The sequence below is a fragment of the Cucurbita pepo genome, chromosome 4 (assembly GCF_057944985.1).
Source record: "Cucurbita pepo subsp. pepo isolate OVF chromosome 4, ASM5794498v1, whole genome shotgun sequence".
Lineage (NCBI taxonomy): Eukaryota > Viridiplantae > Streptophyta > Magnoliopsida > Cucurbitales > Cucurbitaceae > Cucurbita > Cucurbita pepo.
Genome location: NC_141801.1, coordinates 10,165,888 through 10,186,315, shown reverse-complemented (window position 1 = coordinate 10,186,315; position 20,428 = coordinate 10,165,888). Strand labels below are relative to the sequence as shown.

General features: G+C 37.8%; 4 protein-coding genes across 10 annotated transcripts; all 4 read right to left on the bottom strand.

Annotated features, from left to right (window-relative positions):
* Positions 1–236: 236 nt before the first annotated feature.
* LOC111793912 (uncharacterized) lies at positions 237–3,645 on the bottom strand. Of its 4 annotated transcripts, none has more exons than XM_023675983.2 (7): positions 3,275–3,645; positions 2,626–3,121; positions 2,075–2,172; positions 1,921–1,945; positions 1,111–1,231; positions 888–1,022; positions 237–646 (listed from the first exon to the last, which is right to left on the bottom strand). In XM_023675983.2, the coding sequence occupies exons 2-7, from the start codon at positions 3,029–3,031 to the stop codon at positions 439–441; spliced, it is 993 nt and encodes a 330-aa protein (XP_023531751.2). In that variant the 5' UTR covers positions 3,032–3,121; positions 3,275–3,645; the 3' UTR covers positions 237–438. The 4 variants fall into 4 exon arrangements, with proteins under 4 accessions (XP_023531751.2, XP_086979544.1, XP_023531752.2 ...); XM_087123418.1 differs by having other exon boundaries at positions 2,626–3,274; positions 3,356–3,645; XM_023675984.2 differs by having other exon boundaries at positions 3,356–3,645.
* A 580-nt stretch (positions 3,646–4,225) lies between these two features.
* LOC111793624 (uncharacterized) lies at positions 4,226–9,131 on the bottom strand. Of its 4 annotated transcripts, none has more exons than XM_087123420.1 (11): positions 8,846–9,131; positions 8,641–8,697; positions 8,480–8,547; positions 6,862–7,087; positions 6,686–6,780; positions 6,051–6,096; positions 5,904–5,963; positions 5,788–5,838; positions 5,606–5,684; positions 4,609–4,711; positions 4,226–4,469 (listed from the first exon to the last, which is right to left on the bottom strand). In XM_087123420.1, the coding sequence occupies exons 1-10, from the start codon at positions 8,924–8,926 to the stop codon at positions 4,641–4,643; spliced, it is 834 nt and encodes a 277-aa protein (XP_086979546.1). In that variant the 5' UTR covers positions 8,927–9,131; the 3' UTR covers positions 4,226–4,469; positions 4,609–4,640. The 4 variants fall into 4 exon arrangements, 3 of the variants coding, with proteins under 3 accessions (XP_086979546.1, XP_086979545.1, XP_023531354.2); XM_087123419.1 differs by having other exon boundaries at positions 4,226–4,511; positions 6,686–6,783; positions 8,846–9,129; XM_023675586.2 differs by having other exon boundaries at positions 6,686–6,783; positions 8,846–9,129.
* A 1,344-nt stretch (positions 9,132–10,475) lies between these two features.
* Positions 10,476–13,365, bottom strand: LOC111793626 (protein FATTY ACID EXPORT 2, chloroplastic). Its single transcript, XM_023675589.2, has 5 exons — positions 13,172–13,365; positions 12,780–13,052; positions 12,517–12,651; positions 10,750–10,910; positions 10,476–10,645 (listed from the first exon to the last, which is right to left on the bottom strand). Exons 1-4 carry the CDS (start codon positions 13,296–13,298, stop codon positions 10,771–10,773), a joined length of 675 nt encoding a protein of 224 aa, XP_023531357.2. The 5' UTR covers positions 13,299–13,365; the 3' UTR covers positions 10,476–10,645; positions 10,750–10,770.
* A 1,281-nt stretch (positions 13,366–14,646) lies between these two features.
* On the bottom strand, positions 14,647–19,364 carry LOC111793823 (transcription factor Pur-alpha 1). Its single transcript, XM_023675874.2, has 6 exons — positions 19,208–19,364; positions 18,326–18,714; positions 18,159–18,206; positions 15,601–15,741; positions 15,247–15,489; positions 14,647–15,112 (listed from the first exon to the last, which is right to left on the bottom strand). The coding sequence occupies exons 2-6, from the start codon at positions 18,656–18,658 to the stop codon at positions 14,960–14,962; spliced, it is 918 nt and encodes a 305-aa protein (XP_023531642.1). The 5' UTR covers positions 18,659–18,714; positions 19,208–19,364; the 3' UTR covers positions 14,647–14,959.
* Positions 19,365–20,428: the final 1,064 nt, after the last annotated feature.

The following is a 20,428-nucleotide window of genomic DNA, read 5'->3' as shown; positions in this document are numbered from 1 at the left end:
TAAAAACGTCATATTTATTTTGCATATCAATTTAACTCATCTTCATATCGATATGATACGATCAAAAGTCGCAATAAATTTTATGAGAATATGAGAAAAATTAGTGTTGCAAATATGAGTTTCCAAAGATGAGTCATTATTGTATCATATCAACAAATGAAAAATAAGTTAATTTATGTATAAGTTCTCAATGTTTTTATAAATCAATAGATTGGCATTGCAAAATGCAAACACAATTATTCATAATCACATAGGATTGAAAGATTACGATTCCAAAGACTCAAACAAGCCCTTTGTGTGTGTAGTACAAAGACTATATTATATTGTCCAGAATCGTGCAAATAAACAGCATTCCTATTAGGTTACCAGTGTTGGCGTTGCTCTACAAACTCCAAGTCAATCACAACAACACTGGTGACAAATATTATGTTCTAAAGCCTAAGAAGAAAGAACCAATGAAGTTAATTGCTTCTCCACATCTTCCCAATTATAAACCTTTGTGACTAACGGGGGCAGATCCTCCGTCTCCGTCTTGCACCATGGATACGAGTTCTCGTAGTCAAAAAGCAGAACTCGAATTCCCGCTTCAGCGCATTCAATCGCATATCTTGGATTATCATCGATTAGCACTGTTGCTCCAACTGACCTGCATGGTGAGATCGTCCACAACGCCACCAAAATTTAAAAAGCAGCTCATAAAACAGAAATGCAACTCAAATATAGCTCAACTCATTAATACGTATATCCACCCATATATGTTGAACATAACAAATATTAATGTTGTAACTTGAATGGATGATTCGATACGAGTGAGGATGGATGAGACCTAAAGCTAGGATTCATGGGAAAAAGAAATGTTTTATAAGTGTAAAGATTTGTTGTCATACTTGCATATCTCTTCCTTTGATCTAGACACTCCATCCAGAGCAAAGTGGTTTCCAAAGTGAATTTCCTGAAACAGTCCTGGAAAGTGCTTCTCAATCCACTCCAGCGTGTGTTCTTTGATTGCATTTTGTCGAGACCTGAAATTAGATCAAATGAGATAAGTTCACATCATCTATTGGGAGGGATTAGTACCACGTCAAAACGATCCAATGTAGCTATACATACGTTACGACTGACAGATGACAGAATCTCGATAACTTGAGAAGCGTGCTCTGCGCGCCTGGTATAGGCCAGATTCCAACCTTGAAATATGGTGTCTTAAAGAACTCATGAACACGATGATTAGCTGGAAGAAAGCAGGGAAACAAGTTTCAAAACCAATTAACCAAGTAGAGACGCATTTCCATGGACAGAAATATCTCATAAAACAGCTTCAAGAGCGTAAAGATCATATTGTGTTTCATTTTAGGCTGCGAAGTTCTCCCAAAGAAGTGAAAAGTTACGAAGGAAGTACCATCTCAAACCATTTTTCTTTCGGAATTCTCACTAAAAAATAGAAATTTTCTTAACTAAATTTTGTCAAGAAAAACATCAAGAACAGAGTTACTATTTTGTAACACCAGCACTAACACAAACTAAAATCATATGGTTTTCCAGTAAGAATGGTCCAGATTAAAAAAAAAAAAAAAAAAAAGTTGAATACAATACTGGAAGTTCCAATGATTTAACTAACAAAAGGTCAAAGAAACCAACCCCTTGATGCTTATCCTGCCTAATACAAAAGCAAATCTACAATTTCAAACTCATAAAACGGAAAAAAACGATAGGGATTAAATTCTAACTTTCTCAGAACCATACCAACCAAATTTTTTTTTTTTTTAAAAAAAAAAAAACTATTGGTCTGAGAAGCACATGCAACCATCAATCAGTCAAATGTATGACTCCACTCAGGAAAAACAATAACCATTATATGATCATATGGCCATCTTGATACAGATGACAAGTCATTAAAAGTCAAATCTCAAAAAGTTGTACCTTCATCACGTGAGCACTTCCATATCTGAAACAGAAACGAAGGTCTAAATCAGAATGGGGCAGGTTAGATATTCCCCAGGGCAACTTCAGGACTATTACACTAAGGATCATAAGGGAACCCCATCAAATAAAAAACCCAAAAACATAATTATACCCTGAAGAATTCATAGACATGATACTCCGAAACTGAATGATTTGAAGAATAACGATCAGCAACAAACTTGTTAAGAGCTGAGACAAAGTTCCCCAAAACTACAAGACAGCAGGACAACAACAGATACAAATATCAGACCGGAGTACTGAGTAAACAATCATGTACAATAATTTATTGGCACAACCGAATTCTCAGCTTACATCAAGTACAGAGAATAAGTAGCCATCTTAGCACATGCAATGGTCATGCAAAGTCATAAACAATGTAGTGTAGCTGAAATCTGTCATCTCAGGCATGTCAATCATCAAATTAATTAATTAATTAATCTAAGCCAACAATTCCATGGATTTAGTCATTTAGATTAGATCAACATACAAGATCTCAAGTGGGCTTTTCATGTCTTTGTCACAATGCACCAAAACACTCGTAAACACAGATATCAGAGGTAGAAGAAGAAGACGAAGAAGAAGAAACGTTACAATGAAGAAGTAAGAGAAACAGAAATGAAAATCCAGGGAAGGAGATAAGGAATGGGAGAGGAAAATACGAACCCTCATCGACGTCAACAGCAACAACAAGCTTTCCCCTGGAAGAAAGATCATGGAACGTTAAAGGATTTCCCCATTGGGGCTCCCCCTGAACAGTAGTAGAATATCTGCGATCAATACCATCAACTAAATCGATCTCGACATTGTTAAGAACCTGTGGACGACGAACAGGTGTTGGGCCCTTAGCATTGGTTCCCAACGAACCATTGCTGCAGTTATCTTTGTGGGATTGAACGCAAGCTCTTAGACCAAACCGATTGCATCTATTTCTCCGAAAACTACGAAGAACAAGCTCCGCAGAAATAGGAAATCCGCAACAGTTTTGGAAAAGCAATGGTTGAGAAGGGCGATGCGATTGCATATGAAAATGAGACGAACAAAGATTTCGCGTCAAGGAATGAGCCGCCATTAATGGAAATCAAGCATAGTACAGCATTCGTTGGAACGAGAGCCTCGACGAGATTTAACAAAAGCTTCTTGAAAGACCACTCTCACATTCCTCCACCGCCACAACAACAATAAACAATTAGCATAAAGCTAAAACAACAAATAAACAAAAAAGAATAATCTAATTAATTATACAAAGAAAAAACGACAGAAATCCCTAATGAAATAAAACAATGGAAAGAAAGAAACAGTTGGATGACTCAACCTGAAAATCACGCAGAAAACGTATCAAACAATTGAATCAAAAGGGAGAATCAGAATGATTGTTGAGAAAGCCAAAGCAGACCTGAATAATCGAGTATCAGTCTCATTTTTTGAGCTGAAACGATGGATTCTTTCGTTGTAAGAACTTGAATCGCGAAGAGAAGAGAAGAGATGAAGGAATTGAAGAAGAAGAAGAAAAGGAATGGAGGTTGATGAATTCGGGAAGGAAGGCGCGGAGGGTGCAGAAGTCCCCATTACATAAACAATGGCTGAATTTATAAAATTGTCCATTGGAGAAAGGAGGGATTTTAGGAGAGATTCCTTCTCCTTCGTCTTGGGATCTCATTGTCATTCTCATCATCAACTTCAACAAAGATCAAAAATAAATTAATTAATTAAACGATAAATTAAAAGGACCCTTCTAATTTATGGTTTTTTATTTATTACCTTTTCTTTTCCTTCAATTATTTCAATTATGTTCCTATTTTAGATCATTACGTTTCAATTTATCTACCAGATATTCGATCTATATTGAATCAACCTAGAAATTTGATGATTCGTATTGAATCAACCTAGAAACTCGATCGGTACCCTACCCTCTTTATTATTACAAAATATTTGAGATTTGAGATTTATAAGATTTTAGCTAGTAAATAATATATACGGTAGATAAATATAATTTTTATTAAAAAAAATTAAAAAATAGAGGTTTGATTGGACTGTGTATACACAAATATATATATATTAGGTAATTTTTTTAAAAACATTAAATATATATATAGTTTAAAAAAAAAAACAAAAAAAAAATTAATCTAGTATAGAATTCAACAACACGTGTAGCTACATGATGACGAGACAATTTATTCTTTTAAAAGGAGGATGAAGGTGAAAATGGAAAGAGAGAAAAGCAAGGAAGGGAAAGACAATACGAGTAAAGTAAGGAGAACAAAAATCATTTAAGCAAACTATAATGTAAAGTTCAATTTTGTCACGCTATTTAAAATTTACCACGTAAGCATTGTCTCGTCATCGTGTGGCGTGTTCAATGAACTTTCTACTAAAGTTATTGACAAATATAGCACAACAACTTTGGAATATTTAAGCACAACTCAACGAGTAACACATACCACCAAAACGTAAAAGATTTGAATCACGCCATGCCACGCCCACAAGTTGTTGAACTCAACTTGGTCAACCTTCGATTCAAAGAATCCATCGACGATATAACCAAACCTAATCTATGTTAGTTTCTGAATTAGTTTCAAAATTCTCCATGCGTGTTCCTTAAAAATTAAAAGATAAAGGCGGTGGTGCAGAAATGATAGAAGTATTTACTAGAATAATAGGTGATGTGGGCTGTTGCTTCTTCACTCTCCTCCCATCTTCTCTCGTATCTTATATTGCAAACAAGCTGGAGCACAATCCAATGGCGTTTCTCCTGTAACAACCGTGGAAACAATGAACTATTATGCAAAATATCTCACCACTTTTCTAACATGTACTCGCTTTCTCCAGAAAAATATAGATTTTTATGTCAAAATTAGAAAGAGGTCCGATAGGAGTTCCATTTTCGACCAACGGATTGTGGTTCGAAGGACGAAAATAAAGGATCGGTTAATAATCATAAATGTCGCTGTAATTTAGAAAGCTACCTATACTTCGTGGCTTTCAGACACCACTAGAATATTATACTCGTGGTGGTAAGTGCAATAACAGTCCAAGCCCAAGCCCAAGCCCAAGCCCTCCGCTAGTAGATATTGTTCTCTTTGGACTTTCACTTTTGGGTTTCGCTTCAAGGTTTTTAAAACGCGTCTGCTAGGGAGAGATTTTCACACCCTTATAAAGAATGTTTCGTTCTCTTCCCCAACCGATGTGAGATCCACCCCCTTTGGGACCCAGCGTCCTCGTTGACACTCGTTCCCTTCTCTAATCGATGTGGGATCCCCAAATCCAACCCCTTTGAGGCCAAGCGTCCTTGCTGGCACACCGCCTCGTGTCCATCCTCCTTCGAGACTCAGCCTCCTCACTAGCACATTGTCTGGTGTTTGGCTCTGATACTATTTTTAACCGTCCAAGTCCACCGTTAATGGATATTATCCTCTTTGGGATTTCTTTTTTGGGCTTCCCTTCAAGGTTTTTAAAACGCGTCTGGTAGGGAGAGGTTTCCACACCCTTGTAAAGAATGCTTCGTTCTCCTCCCCAACCGATAGTGGATCACACAGAAATTTGTTCTCAGAAGAGTTCCTATTTTCGAGACAGTTTTTTAAACACTCCCAATTCTCAAAGTCCCGACCAAAAGCATCCGTATAAAGAAACAGCGACAAGAAGTTACCTTGAGCATTTTTGTAGTCCAGGCTAGCACCACTTTCAATGAGGGCAAAAACAATATCAGTCTGATTAAAGACGGCCGCCTACATCCAAATCAATACTAGTCTTAATATCATAACTCTAAATCGATATCATGCCATATTCTGATGGGGGGGGGGGGGGGGGGGGGGAAGAGAGAGATTCTACCACATGCAGCAAAGACAATCCTTGCTTGTCATGGTAATTTGCATCTACACCCTGCCAACATGAGAACAGTAAATAATTCCATCACATATTTTGATTTTCATAAAGGCATTTAGTACCTCACTCAAAAGTTTCTTGACCGCATGAGTGTCACCATTCTTGATTGCTTCCCTCAACCCCTGCAAGAACATGAAATTCTAGAGATGAAGCAGAATTTAAAAGCCTTTGATAGACACCAAAAAAAGATTATCATACACACTATATACCTCGCCACTTGGTTCATAATTGATCCTTGATTCATCTGCAGGATTCCTATTCAATAATATAAATTACAACTGCATATTAAGATCGGACTTATCTACCAAATCAATAATACCAACAATGATGAAGGAGGGTAATTTGATACCTAATACATACGCAAGAATGTAAGCAATGAGAAAATGTGTCACTTGACCCAAGCCATCACTACAAGGAATAATGGATACGATAGCAGACGAAAAATGCTATCGTAAACTTTTTATAACGTTTTTCGTACGTCGTGACAGCCCATGTTATTAAAAGTCTAAGATATTTTATAGCGTTTTTTTAAAGCTATAATAGATGCTATAATAGAGTATAAAACTATAGCTTATTTAGCGTCTTATTAAAGCTATAATGTGTAGAATATAGCTAAAATATTATGCTATCTTTTAACTTATTGTAGCATTTTTTTAACGCTATAATACAGTATTCATAGCTTTAATTTTATACTAACGTTATTTGATCATTTTATTAATTATATTTGGAATGTGATAAGCTTACTATTTGAAGGAGTGTGATAAACTTACTTTTCCCATGTACTGGGCCAGAAAGGGAAGACAGAATCTAACCTATTGGAATAAAACAACTCCAGATAACATACCGAAGCTTGCTGTTGGAGGTAGATCCTCTATTCCTTAGATTGGAATCAGTCTTCTTTGCTTTTGAATTGTTCTGAGTAGAGGTGGAAGCTGTTTTCTTCTGCCAAAAGAATAATCAAGTTCCATAAGGGACACGGCTGATACACAAGGAGCATAAGAAATTACTAAACATTACAACCTGCAAAGGAACAGATTCTGTTTTCATAGACTGGACTGGAGCGACACAAATGCACAATGGCATTCCACAATTGCAATCTGAAATGCTCAACGCAGGTTGATGCTCCACAGCTGACTTAGGCTCAGAATTTACATTCCCATCAAGGTTTAATTGAGAAACTGTATCTGCAACTTGATCAACTACAGCTAACGACGGTAACGACGGTGGTCGACCAACTTCTCTAGATCTGTAATAGGGCAAACTCGATAAATAAGACGCTAGTTTTTCAAAAATATGACAGGTGCTAAACAGTAAACAATAAGTTCAATCTCAGCATAAAATTTGGAAACTCTAAGGATGCGTCTAAGACGAGAGCAGGAAGTTAGGAGCAAACGAGAGAAAGCAAGGACTTTCCAAGTCTGTATATAATTTTTTTTCAATGCCTACTTCCAAGAGGAAGGAGCTGATGGCTGATCTAAGAGCTTTTATGCTTCATTCAACAGGCAAAAGCCTTCATATCACTCACTAACATCCAACTACCTCATTATTGGTGGTTTTGAAATTCTTTGAGCCTTTAAAGAGTGTTCAAAGAATGTTTTAGAATGTTTATTTCGATCGCACTGATTCGTAGAGAAAAATGATTAGGAGCTGGAAATTTCATTATCGATGAGAGTGGGTATGAGAAAATTTTAAAGGTGTCTTCACAAGAAAGCTAAAGAAACAAGAAATAGAATATAAAAGGGTTACAGACTTCAAGAACAACATGCGTTTAGGCCCCGGCTTCAAGAGACAAGGACCACAGGTTCTAACTTTTCTTGAATATAGACAGGTTCCAAGAATTCAAAAGTTTTGGATTCTTTCTCTGTAACAATTCAAATTCCCCGCTAACAGATATTATCTGTTTTGACCCGTTACGTATCGCCGTCAACCTCACGGTTTAAAAACATGTCTGTTGGGGAGAGGTTTCCCACACTTTATAAGGAATGTTTCGTTCTCCTCCCCAACCGATGTGGGATCTCACAAATTCACCCCCTTGGAGGCCTAGCGTCCTTGTTGGCACACCACCCGGTGTCTGGCTCTGATCCCATTTGTAACAACCCAGCCTCACCGCTAGAAGATATTGTTTGCTTTGGCCCATTATATATTGCCGTCAGCCTCACAGTTTTAAAACATCTGTTAGGAAGAGATTTCTACATCCTTATAAGAAATGTTTCGTTCCCCTCTCTAACCGATGTGAGATCTCACATTCTCGTACAACCTAAATCCTTGATACAAGAACGTCCGATCCCAGTTAGGATTTTTAAGTTTCTAGTCGTTTAAATGCTAGAACATGGAACTTCCAACAAGAAAGTTCGAGTTCAAGAAGTTGCAAGAAAATATTCAAGATTACATTGAAGAAAATATCTCATGCCAACTTTCTATTTCAGTTTCAACTCACGCACTTTAATTCTGAGCTTCAGAACGAAATGAGTTATCAATTGAGAAGTAAAACTTCAGCTCGATAAAATCCTTTCTAGTATGACCAAAGGTCGTCTCAAAATACTTCCCTTGAAGTTCAATTCCAATACCAGCTTTGGAATAATTTTTAAAGTAAAATAAACTGCGGCAGGGTGTATGATTACATTTTAACATGACTTACTGAGAGGAGTTATTGAAACAGTCAGCACAAACTCTAACAGAGGAATGAATATCGAACTGCGGCAAGGCCTGAATTTCGCACAAACAAGTACATACATACACCAGTCAGAACGCAAAAAATTCTCCATTAAGGCATCAACGAGGAAGATGAATCAATAATACCATTTGAAAAGAAGAATGCTCGTGGCACAACGTCCTTCCACAGCATCGGCAATGATGCTGTAAACAAAGAAAAACACAGAAAATCATCTAATCTCGCGATCGAAAGCTCGAAAGCACCAAACAGAATCGAAATTGATCATCGTTGCATTAGCTCAATCTAAACTAATGCAACGAAGTCGATCATAGAGCAAACAGAATTTGGTACCCGTCGTCGGAAGGTGTTGAAACTGCATTTGCAGACTTCACAGCGCGCTGCTTCCTGGAAAGGAGGAGGCTCCGCCAACATTTTTGTGATCTCCGCCGCTCGATCCTCTCGATTCCCCAACTCTTCTATCGATGCTTCCGATTAATTTTGACTTCGAGAAACCGCCGTCTTATCCGCCGGAGTGCGGTGATACTCCTACCGCTGAACTCAGTCAAATGCTCCGTTTTGCAGAGCTCAGAAGGGAAACTGGCAGCGGATCTCCTCAAGAACTGGCTCTGCAACTCTTTATAATAAATAATTTTTAAATAAATTAAATGTATTATCCAAATAAATAATCAAATCATCAAAAATCTTATTGCCAAGGTTAAAATGAAATTCTCTTCCTCTTTAAATCTTATTTGTCCAATATTTATTTTATTTTTATTTTTATTTTTAAATATTTAATTTCTATTTATTAATTTTATCTTATTTGTCTCAATATTTATTTTTATTTTAGTCCTTATTATTGATTTTCTGTAAAAAAAAAAATCAATGAATTAATTGAGTTGCAGTAAGAAAAATTAACCCATTAAAGAGGATTTGCATTTAACTTTATTTTATAGAAAATTAAAATTTTTGATAAATTAAAATTATGGAAAAATAATAATTTTAACATTTGCTACACTCCTATCCTCATTGAAGAAAGATTTGCTCATTCACCTTCTCTTAAACTTGAACCGTAAACTCCTGTCCCTTATTGAAGAAAGATTTGCTCATTTACCTTCTCTTAAACCTGAAGGCACGGAAATGGTGGAATAAGACCAGACGATGGAGGTTGATTGAAGATGATGGTACACGACGTTCAGAACCAACCTTAAAGTGAATGAATTTGAAAAAACAAGAAGTCACAAAATCATCTTGAGGCTTTCAAAGACATCCGAGCAATTGGAAGGGACCCCTCTAAACTCGCGAGAAGGAGAAGGGTTAAGGTACAAAGGCAGCCTCAAATCTGCTCGTAAAGATAAAGACAAAGAAGTCGCAAAATCATCTCGCGGCTTTCGAAGCCATCCAAGCAATTGGAAGGGACCCCTAAACTCGTGAGAAGGAGAAGGGTTAAGGTACAAAGGCGGCCTCAAATCCGCTCGTAAAGACAAAGACGGATAAAGAAATCGCAAAATCATCTCGAGGCTTTCGAAGACGTTCAAACAATTAGAAGGGACCCCTAAACACGAAAGAAGGAGAAGGGTTAAGGTACAAAGGCGGCCTCAAATCCTCTCGTAAAGACAAAGACAAAGACAAAGAAATCGCAAAATCATCTCGAGGCTTTCGAAGACATCCAAGCAATTGGAAGGGACCCCTAAACTCGCGAGAAGGAGAAGGGTTAAGGTACAAAGGCGGCCTCAAATCCTCTCGTAAAGACAAAGAAGTCACAAAATCATCTCGAGGCTTTCGAAAACATCCAAGCACGAGAAGGAGAAGGGTTAAGGTACAAAGGCGGTCTCAAATCCGCTCGTAAAAACAAAGACAAAGACAAAGAAGTCACAAAATCATCTCGAGGCTTTCGAAGACATCCAAGCAATTGGAAGGGACCCCTAAACTCGCGAGAAGGAGAAGGGTTAAGGTACAAAGGCGGCCTCAAATCTGCTCATCGTAAAGACAAAGACAAATCCTTTTAACCTTTGATGAACATTCAACAGCCTACTTTACTTTCCCTTTCCTTGTTCAGATGATTACACAGGTAGACCTGATGAACAAAGAGGGCAGCACAAGCACTGCTCACCATACAAAGTTGGAAGGCACATCAAAATCAATTTCACAGACCTGAAAACACCAATCAACATAACATAGATTATACAAAAACAAACAAATTCGTCAATTACAGTTTATGACTATCACTAGACATGCTCGAGGAAAGCGCCCCCTACCAGTTTTTCATCATCGTACGTTCAATGTGAGCTACGTAAAATTCCATGCACATAACCTCCAGTCATTATAAACGACACGAGAGATACGACACCGGCTGGAAATATCTTCCCAGAATTCTTGAAACGAGATCCCATCACTACCAAAAGTGAAGCTGATAGACCTGTAGATTAAGAAATAGATTTTGAAATAATAGTATGAATAAAAACAGAACTGGAACACTGGTTTTCCTCCCTAGATTAGTCTTATTTCCATGTCTCTGCACACCTTTTGAACAGATCAGATGGCATGTTCTTTCTAGGACTTCTTAAAACAATGAGTTTATGTATAATCATTGTAAACTGTTCATATGCAAGAGGAAATATTGAAATGAAACTAAGCACGATTTTGCATAACCTACACATTATACAAAGTTTTCATCCACGATCCAGGATCGAACAGTTCAAAATCCATAGTGATTTTGAATACGACAAAAGTGATTTAAGCCATTTCAAAATCACACCCAAACATTAACTATGAGAACTTTGAAAAGCCTCCCTTGGACCAAGCTCATTACAAAAGTCTCAATATTTACCTTATATTTCGTTAGCCATCATATTCCCGAGTTTAAAACCAGTAACTATCGAGTCCAACAATTAACACTCGCGGAAACTTCAGCTACCCAGATAGCAAAGAAACCAACTACTCTAGATGCCTACACTGCTCATAACTTAGGTATCATCTTGACCTCAAGATGATGAACATGGGGTTGTGAATCTTAATGAAAGAACTATATAACTTCAGTCAATACCCTTCCTTATCAAGGCTGGTTTTTGGTCTCGGGTACGGAAGGTCATCTCGGCACGATGTAAGGTGATTGTAGCTTCCTTGTGTTGCCACTACAAGCAAGCTACAAGTAAGGTTCCGTTCCCAATGTGAGAGCTAAACAACTGATTTTCCTCAACAAAAAAACCCCAACAGCACAACTTTGACTATAAAAACTATAGATAAGAAAGGTGAACTGTGAACACAACTCACCAAATTCTACCCTCAAAATGTAATGACCCAGGCCCACCGCTAGCAGATATTATCCTCTTTGGGTTTTCCCTTTCGGGCTTCCCCTCAAGGCTTTAAAACGCGTCTACTAGGGGAAGGTTTCCACACCCTTATAAAGGGTGTTTTGTTCTCCTCCCCAACCAATATGGGACATCACACACAATCTTAGAATTTAGAAATAACTTGAACCATTTATCCATAATGTAGGTCCACATTCAAGACTCACCAAAAGAAGTTGGTGAGAAGTACGTGGCTTTTACTAGGAACAAATGAAAAGAATTAGTCAGATCCCACACCCATTGGAGAGAGGAACGAGTGCCAACGAGGACGCTGGCCTCAAAGGAGGGTGGATTGTGAGATCTCACATCAGTTGGGGAGGAGAACGAAGCATTCTTTACAAAGGTGTGGAAACATCTCCCTAGCAAAAGGGAAAACCTAAATAGGACAATATTTGCTAGCGGTGGGCTTGGGCTGTTACAGTTCCTCTCCCAAATTTAAGATAAAGAAGGGGAGGAGGGCAGGGCGACTCGTTATTTCCAAGCTAGACACAGTGTATACATACCAAAACAAAGTGCATTTGCTCATTGTTCTTAACCAGGATTCAAAAGCTCAAAGTTCCCAATAGTACAATGTATATCTAATAAGTAACATCTAGAATTAATAACAGTTCAGCTACGTGATATGGGAAATCTAAGATTTTCATAATTAAGTCAAAGATACGGCCGATTCCTTACCAAGACCCAAGGCCGATGCAAGAACAGGGTTACTGGGAAGCAGTTTACAAACAGCAAGCAACAGTGTGGCTGAGACTCCTCCGGCCAATAGTGACTTTTGGCTGCCACCTTTCAAATATCCCATTAAGCCACCAACTGCCAAGTAAAAACACAAAGGACTGAATTAAAATTGCAATTGCAACCAAGAACATAATCATTATTTCATTTCATACAGACTAAGAATTGAAATCTAAGTTTCAAATTTATAATGAATAAACAATGACCTCCTACTAGTGCAGCATATCCAAGAGTTAATTTCTGTGACATTGACAAAGCTTTCTTCCCGCTGTTGGTGTTAGATTCCTCTTCCTCCCCGCTATTGCCTTCATTATCGCCTCTACCACCTTTACCTCCACCGCTACCACCTCCTCCATCGCCGTGAACCCCTATATCGGAAGAGTCACCGCCAGTGGTGTCTGGATAAATGTCGATGTCTTCATTTTTGGAATCGGTGGCACGGATAGCAGATCTTACCGTCTTGCAATCGAAGGAAATCCCTGCAGAAAACAGGGGATATGAAATCTGAATTGGAATGAATCCGATGGCAAAATGATGAACAAGGCCCAATTCTACAAAGAGATTCAGATGACGGTGCCGTAAAAACACGATTGCTTACCTCTACCAATGGTAGAAGATTGAAATTGCATGCGTCGAACTGAAAAAGTGTTGCTCCTGAGAGCTCCACTGACACGCGGCGAGAAGAGTAACGACGCCTGAGACACTCCGGCCAAAACTGCCGCCATTTTTCTTCTTCCTCAAGAAATTCCCGCAAATCTCCCAGGAGGGGTTTTGATTTACAAGCAGGTATATTATAAAGGTCAAGATATTTGATTTTGTCCAAAATTATTTCTAAATTTCCTTCCAAATTGCCTAAGCTTAGCTCAACTATATCTCATCAGAAGAATATTCTTAATTCAAACACTATTTTGGTTCCAATTTTTGTTTTTGATTCATTTTCCAATTTATTTTCCTCAAAATGTTGATTTAGATTCTTAAATTTAAAATTAGTATCTTTTTGTTAAAAAAAATCACACTAATATGTCTTATACGTCTCGAGTCCCGCACCGAAATAGTGCTTTACCCCTAGATGTCCAGTAAACTGCTGCGCCTCAATGCATTTCGTGTCCCACGCCGAAACAGTGTTTTACTCCTAGATGTCCAATCAACTGCTGCGCCTCAATGCATTTCGAGGAGAACCAGCTAGCTCTAGGTTCAAGTGGCATTTCTTCGAGGAGAACCAGCTAGCTCTAGGTTCAAGTGGCATTTCACCCTAACCACAACTCATCCACTGATTCTTCAACATCAGTCGGTTCGGACCCCTAACCACAAACTCATCTATTGATTCTTCAACATCAGTCGGTTCGAACCTTCACTTAGTTTTACTCAAGCTTCATCCTGGTCATGGATTGATCACCCATTGATCACCCAGGTTTGGGTTCATAAGCAGTGACAATTGCCCCATAAAAACTCGGTTTCTCTATGGCTCCGGTGGGTTCCCTTAACCAAGCCACTGCGTATGGCTTGCGTATAAGTACTCATTCTTCGACAGGAAAGACGGAAACTTTCCATTTTTTTTTTTTTCATAATTATTTTTAAAAAATGATCCATTCTCTTTTTTTCATAATTATTTTTTAAAAATTATCCATTCTCTAACCCTTCTTAAAAATAAACTATTTGAAATGTAATTTTTCAAAAGTCCCGTGGTTGGCCTTCCTCCCCCGCTCTCTGGGAAGCCATTCATTTGCCTCTCTTCCTTTCATTTATTACGGTTCCTTTTTCGGTTACGCTGACACTTCCCGGTTCCTTTTTCGGTTACGCTGACACTTCCCCCACAGGGTAGGCCCTTGCTTGAGGTAGTAACCGTTTATTTTCATGGCTGACTGCATACATCAATGTCTCCCCCACTAATTTACGTGCCACCGACTCGAAAGTGAGTATCTAAGACCCCAATCCAGAGAATCCTACCTCTGCTTCTTCTCGAGTTGTCGCTTCCTCACGAACTGAACCGAACTGAACCGGAGAATTTCTTAATTCAATATTTGAACATATAGTTAAAATGGAAGTTAAAATGATTAGTAATTGGAAGTGAAATGAACAAAACACACCTGAACTCACCATTATTATAAAGTGACAATTACAAGCATCTCTTTCTTTCTTACTTTCCCCTCTCTTTTGTGTTATTCATGGAAGAAGAATAATTAAGCTTCTCAAGCATTTTCCATAGCCTCTGCTAATCAAGCAGCATGGATTATTCAGACTTAGAACTAGAAAATCAAGACGATGACGACGACAACGACAACACAATATTAAACCACACCCACCACAATTTCAACCCTACTCAAACAATCATCTACACAAACATTAACCGAAATTATTCACCACAAACCCCCCGGGCCTATAGTGTTCATCTATGAGGCGGATCCACCGTCCTAACATTCACGCCCGTCATTCCTTCAATCCTATCTTTGGTGATCTCCACGAAATGTCCAACTATTTCATAGAACTGCTTTAGCCCCGACAATGGGAGAATGATCGAAGAACGATCTGCCCCTGCAACCTGCAACCGATATGGATATGACGAGTTTCATATCAAGACACTGAAGAAAGGCACCATGGGGTTCAAGACAGACAAAACCAGATCAAATAAGCATCAAAATAAGGATCTTAAGCTCAGTTTTTTTGTATAATTACCTCAGATATCCTCAAAAAATGACCCCGATTGTTACTTCCAAGATCGAAAAAGAATCGCTTCTGATCAGCTCGGATAACTTTTGATACCCCCAGATTGCCCATTTCATCTTGAGCTGATAAGTCTACTTGTCTGTCTACATTCAAGTCAGAGGTTGGACCAGGTTGACTACTATGACCTGATATGAAGCCAGCACCTACATCATCCGAAAGTCCGACTAGACGTTCTGAATGTTCAGAATTTTCCTAGTTTGGGCAAAAGAAAACAGGATGAAATTGTGTTAGAAGAGAAACAATGGAAGTAATCCCATGAAAAGGCATGATGAGAAGCTCGCCACGACCACGAGCAGCAGAAACCTGATTGGGCAGTATGAAAAGCCTAGACGCTTCATTGATCTCTGCCAAAATGTTTCTGAACGCAGTCCATCCCTCGTCCCGATTGCTTCCAGCAGGAACGATAATGGTGCTGCGGTTTCTACTGACAGAAGCTTCAGATACCTGCCCAGTTAACACAACGAAAACCAGCTCCATTTACAACCACACATTCCAGATCTTAAAAATCTTTTTTTCTTTTCTTTGAGGCACCAAAAAAAAGGGGGAGAAGAATTCCAACAAAACATCAATATTTATCAAAGAAAAAGAATTAATAAAGTAGATGAGTGCACCAATTCCCCAAAATCCTAATCTTAAGCCACACAATCCAGAAGAGGGCAACAGTGAACTCAATAGTGCCTATAGCTGAAGAGGTCAAACTATCAACCCTCTAAACCCAGAATTTGAATCATTCAGCACTAATTCAAATTTGTAACGGAACCGAAAATGATCAAAATAAGAATAAATGAGAGCTGAAATCAGCCAAAGTTCAGATCCAGACTGATATTATAAGATATAGAAAGTTCGTTTACGCGCGTAAAACTACACGACATATTCACGTCTATCTTTAAAAAACTTCAAATGAAAGTATACCCTAAAGTAGAAACGTGGGAGTATTGGAGATCTGTAGCGCACGTGGAAGCTTATTGTAGAATCAACAAGCAATATTACAAGGGCCAGAGCATGAGAGACTGGGAATAAGAGAACTGGAAATTCGACTTACGTGAACTGACACGTGAAGATGACACTCCAAAGGGATCAAAAGAGGGGTTGCTGAACTGTCTGGTATGAAGGGGCTATGGAGCCTGAGGTGGTTGTAATCTGCTGCCGCACAATGGCAGCCTGTGGGGATTATGGTCCAACTCCTTGATAATGGAAAAGGTGGTAATGGATGGCCAAAGACGGAGATAGAAAAGATAGAACTTTTAAAAGGCTGGTTACTGCAGACGTGAAGGGTATGAGCTATTCTACATCAGCACTTTCTTCTCTCCTTATAGATTCCTGGAGAATATCTATCACGAGCACACAGAGAGCAGCTAGAACATGCATTTTTCTTGACCAGAAACATGTTTCTATTTTGAGACGACGGAAAACACTTCTTGGTGACGGAAAACACTCGGAGAATATTTGCAGAAAAGACACAGACCTACACAAAACTTTTCGACAATGTTGTTTACCAAGCTATATCCTACAGTTATCCTCACGGTAAATTGGGAAGGTCTTTTGTAAACACCATGGATAATACATCTCTTTTGTAAATTTCAATCATCAATGAAATTGTCTCTTATAAAAAATAAAAAAAAATAAAAAAACGGATAAACACTTCCAACACTAAATACAAGTCTTGACCTAACTTAAGCAACACATCCAGTATCAAGGTTTGATCTCAGAATTGGAAAATGTTTCTGATAACTAAAGCCAACAAGTTCAGCCATGTCTTTTGTGTCAGTGTCTAGCCACTTCACTCCAGACTACCCTAATGGCTGATGTGCATCATTCTGTCTGAAACTAAGTAAACCAAGGTGTAGGCACGATTTACGAGCCACGGTTCAAAACGAAATTAAATCAAATTGCACACATGACTGTATGAATAATTTATGATGTAATTCATGGCACAGAGTTGGCTTTAGTGGAAGCATACGATGCATAATATGAACACATATGTAACCTTTTATGCATCCGACATCAAGATGGGAAAACACACATGTACAAGAAACTATAAAAATGAGAAAAATTAGACATTGCCATAATCGAAATCTAGTAAAACTACGAAAATCATTATATACTATAATATCCCATGTCTTTCACATGTTCATGCTAATGATTTGAATAGTAATGTGCCATATTAATGCTTTTGGTTTCCTAGACTTTTATAAACTTGAATATTTTGCAAGTAGCCATTGGTTTGTCATTACTATTGACAATGAAACAGGTGAATGAAAAATACTTTAAAAAGAAGGAAGATGAAAGAAAGAAAGAACAAAAAAAAGGTCAAATCAAACAGTTCGGGAATCTCCATTAATAACAGCATAATTTTAGGCAACTGCTCATATTTGGAAAAACGCATTTGGAAGTATTGTCAAATGGAAGGCTATAAAGGGTCATCAAGAACATAAAGACGGAATTTGTTTCTTTTATCTTTTCCTAAAAAGGACACAGATCAAGGATATGACTGCATTTACAAACCCATATTTCAATTGATTTCATTCTTCCATTTTGATAAGAGTTCATATTGTTCTTGAGCATCAGAAGCTATCAATAAAGAATCTGTAAACTGAAACGAACTGGGTTGAAGTAGAACTTCAATCAAAGAAAAATTTGAAAAGTACAGAATCATTCGAAGAATGTGGATCTGTCAGCTTTTTCTGAAGAACTGTTGCAAATTTTAAGCGAAATTCTAGATCAACAAGGCCTAATTTGACAGATTCAAACAGAAAAGCTAGAGAGAGTACTTTGAAGAACAAAACAAAAGTGGGAAATTAAAGAAAGTTGGAATCTCGAGAAGAAAAACAACAGATATGGTAGCAGGAAACGGAATTTACCTTCAAGAATCGACCCCTCCGATTTTCACCAATGTCAAAGTAGAACACCTGAAAGGCAGGATGAGTACAATTAGCAAAAAGTTGAACAGGAGATCACAGAGATGAACTAAAAAGTAAAAGTGGAGGAAGACGATGAACAGAGAAAAGAGATAGAGGAACAAAGGTGCCTTGGTGTCGAGCTGCAATTCCTTGCTAAAAACCTCCGGATCATCAGAATTGATATAGTAATTGAAGAGATCTAAGAACCATGGAATCCCAGAGAAGGGAACAATGATCGTTGACCTTGTAGCCGATGTCTTCTCTGAAATCTTCAGATATCGGCCTCTGGGATTCTCCTTCAGATCGAAGTAGAACAATTTGTGCTCCACCTGCAATGTTTTGCACATCAACTCCACGTCGTTTCCTCCTCCGCCGCCGCCACCCGTCACTCCACCCACCGCCACGCTGCCCGCCGTCGTTCCCCCAATACTCACTCCACCTCCGCCGGAATTCCCCTCCATCTCCCACTCCCAGCTCTGTCTCAGATTCTACTAATAATTCCTTTCAGCGTCTGCAACTGTGTAAAATACAACAAATATAGATACAGAGACTCATCTAAAAAATGGAAATATCTGCGGGTAATTATCGAAATTTACACCATAATTTCGATTCAAATTACCGGAATCTCTTATCTCTCCTCCTAGGTCAATTGGTTTTACAAAAAACAATAACAAACAAACAAAAACCCACAGAAATTGAAGCGAACGAACCCCGATTTGAACAGAAATCGACGCAAAAATAACCCGCCAAATGACTTCAAAACCAACACGATACCAGAAAAGAAGCGGAAACCTAGAAATGGCAGATCTAAGAAGAAAGGTTCGTGAGAGATAGAGAGAGAAAATGAATGATTTCGGCAAAAGGGTTCTGCAAAATTAGGGTTGAGGAAAAGGATCACATCGACGATCTGTGATGGGATTTTTTTGCTTCGAACAGTTGGAAATCAAACGACAATGAAAGAAGATGATGAAGAAACAATTTTCGAAGAAGATTTTCACAGAGTCGTTTACCTGCGTTGCCACTGTATCGTAATGTTGACAGTCTTCGTAGTCAACTTCGGTCAAAGGCTGGGCTTTCTGATTGCAGTCGCCATTGGCAGCATCCCATGAACGGGTGATTCTCAATCTCAACCCGCCTGAATCAGGAAGAAGAACCCAAAAAAAAAAAAAAAAACTTTTTATTTTTATTTTTATTTTTAGATTTTTATTTTTTATTTTTATACCATGTTATAATATTAAAATTTGTATTTATTTTACATTTTTAAAATAAATAATGTTAAAAATATATAAATTATCCATTAAAATTTTGTAATTAATATATAGTAATGTCCATATTAATTTTTTTTTTTAGGGTTGTATTAAATTTAGCTTTGTAATTACAATTTGTTATAAATTATTTTTGTATATTCATTAACGACCTTGAGGTTAATATCTATTGTAAATATACGTACCAGTTGAAATTCACCCAACGGTGATTCGATCAATATGATTGGTGAGCTTTCTAGCTCCTCGAATAAAAAAAATATAAAGTAAACGAGCAATATAAGTCACACAACCGCTAATATATATTTATACATGTGAGCAAATTTTTCCATTAAATCAATCATTTTAAGCGGTATTTTTTTTCTCGAGTGGATTAAGGTAATGTCCCATTGGCTACAAAGTCAACTCATTGGTTAGATATCAACATCGTTCAAATAATAAAATTTTATATATTAGAATCAAGCTCCTAGGTTCATATTTACTTTAATATATTATATATCGTTCATAGATTTGTTTTATAACCAATATTATAATAAATTTAACGATAATTTTAAATTAAATTGTTGTGAATAAATAATAAAAATACTAAGTATCAAGTACCAGTATTTAATTCCTACATTGAAACGTAAGGTAAATATTGCAAGTTGCAACTAGGGGTGTACAGAGGTTGGGTTTGGTTGAGTTGGAAAAATCTTTTAAGCTCGCTAGCACACCATCCCGAGTTTGACTCTGATATCATTTGTAACAGTCTAAGCCCATTGTTACTATATACTGCTTTGATCTGTTACTTACTGCCGTCAGCCTCACAGTTTTAAAAAAGTCTAGTCGGATAATTTAAGGAATGATCATGGGTTTATAAACAAATAATACTCTCTCCATTGGTACGAGGCCTCTTGGGGAAACCCAAAGCAAAACTATGAGAGCTTATGCTCAAAGTGGACAATATCATACCATTGTGGAGAGTTGTGT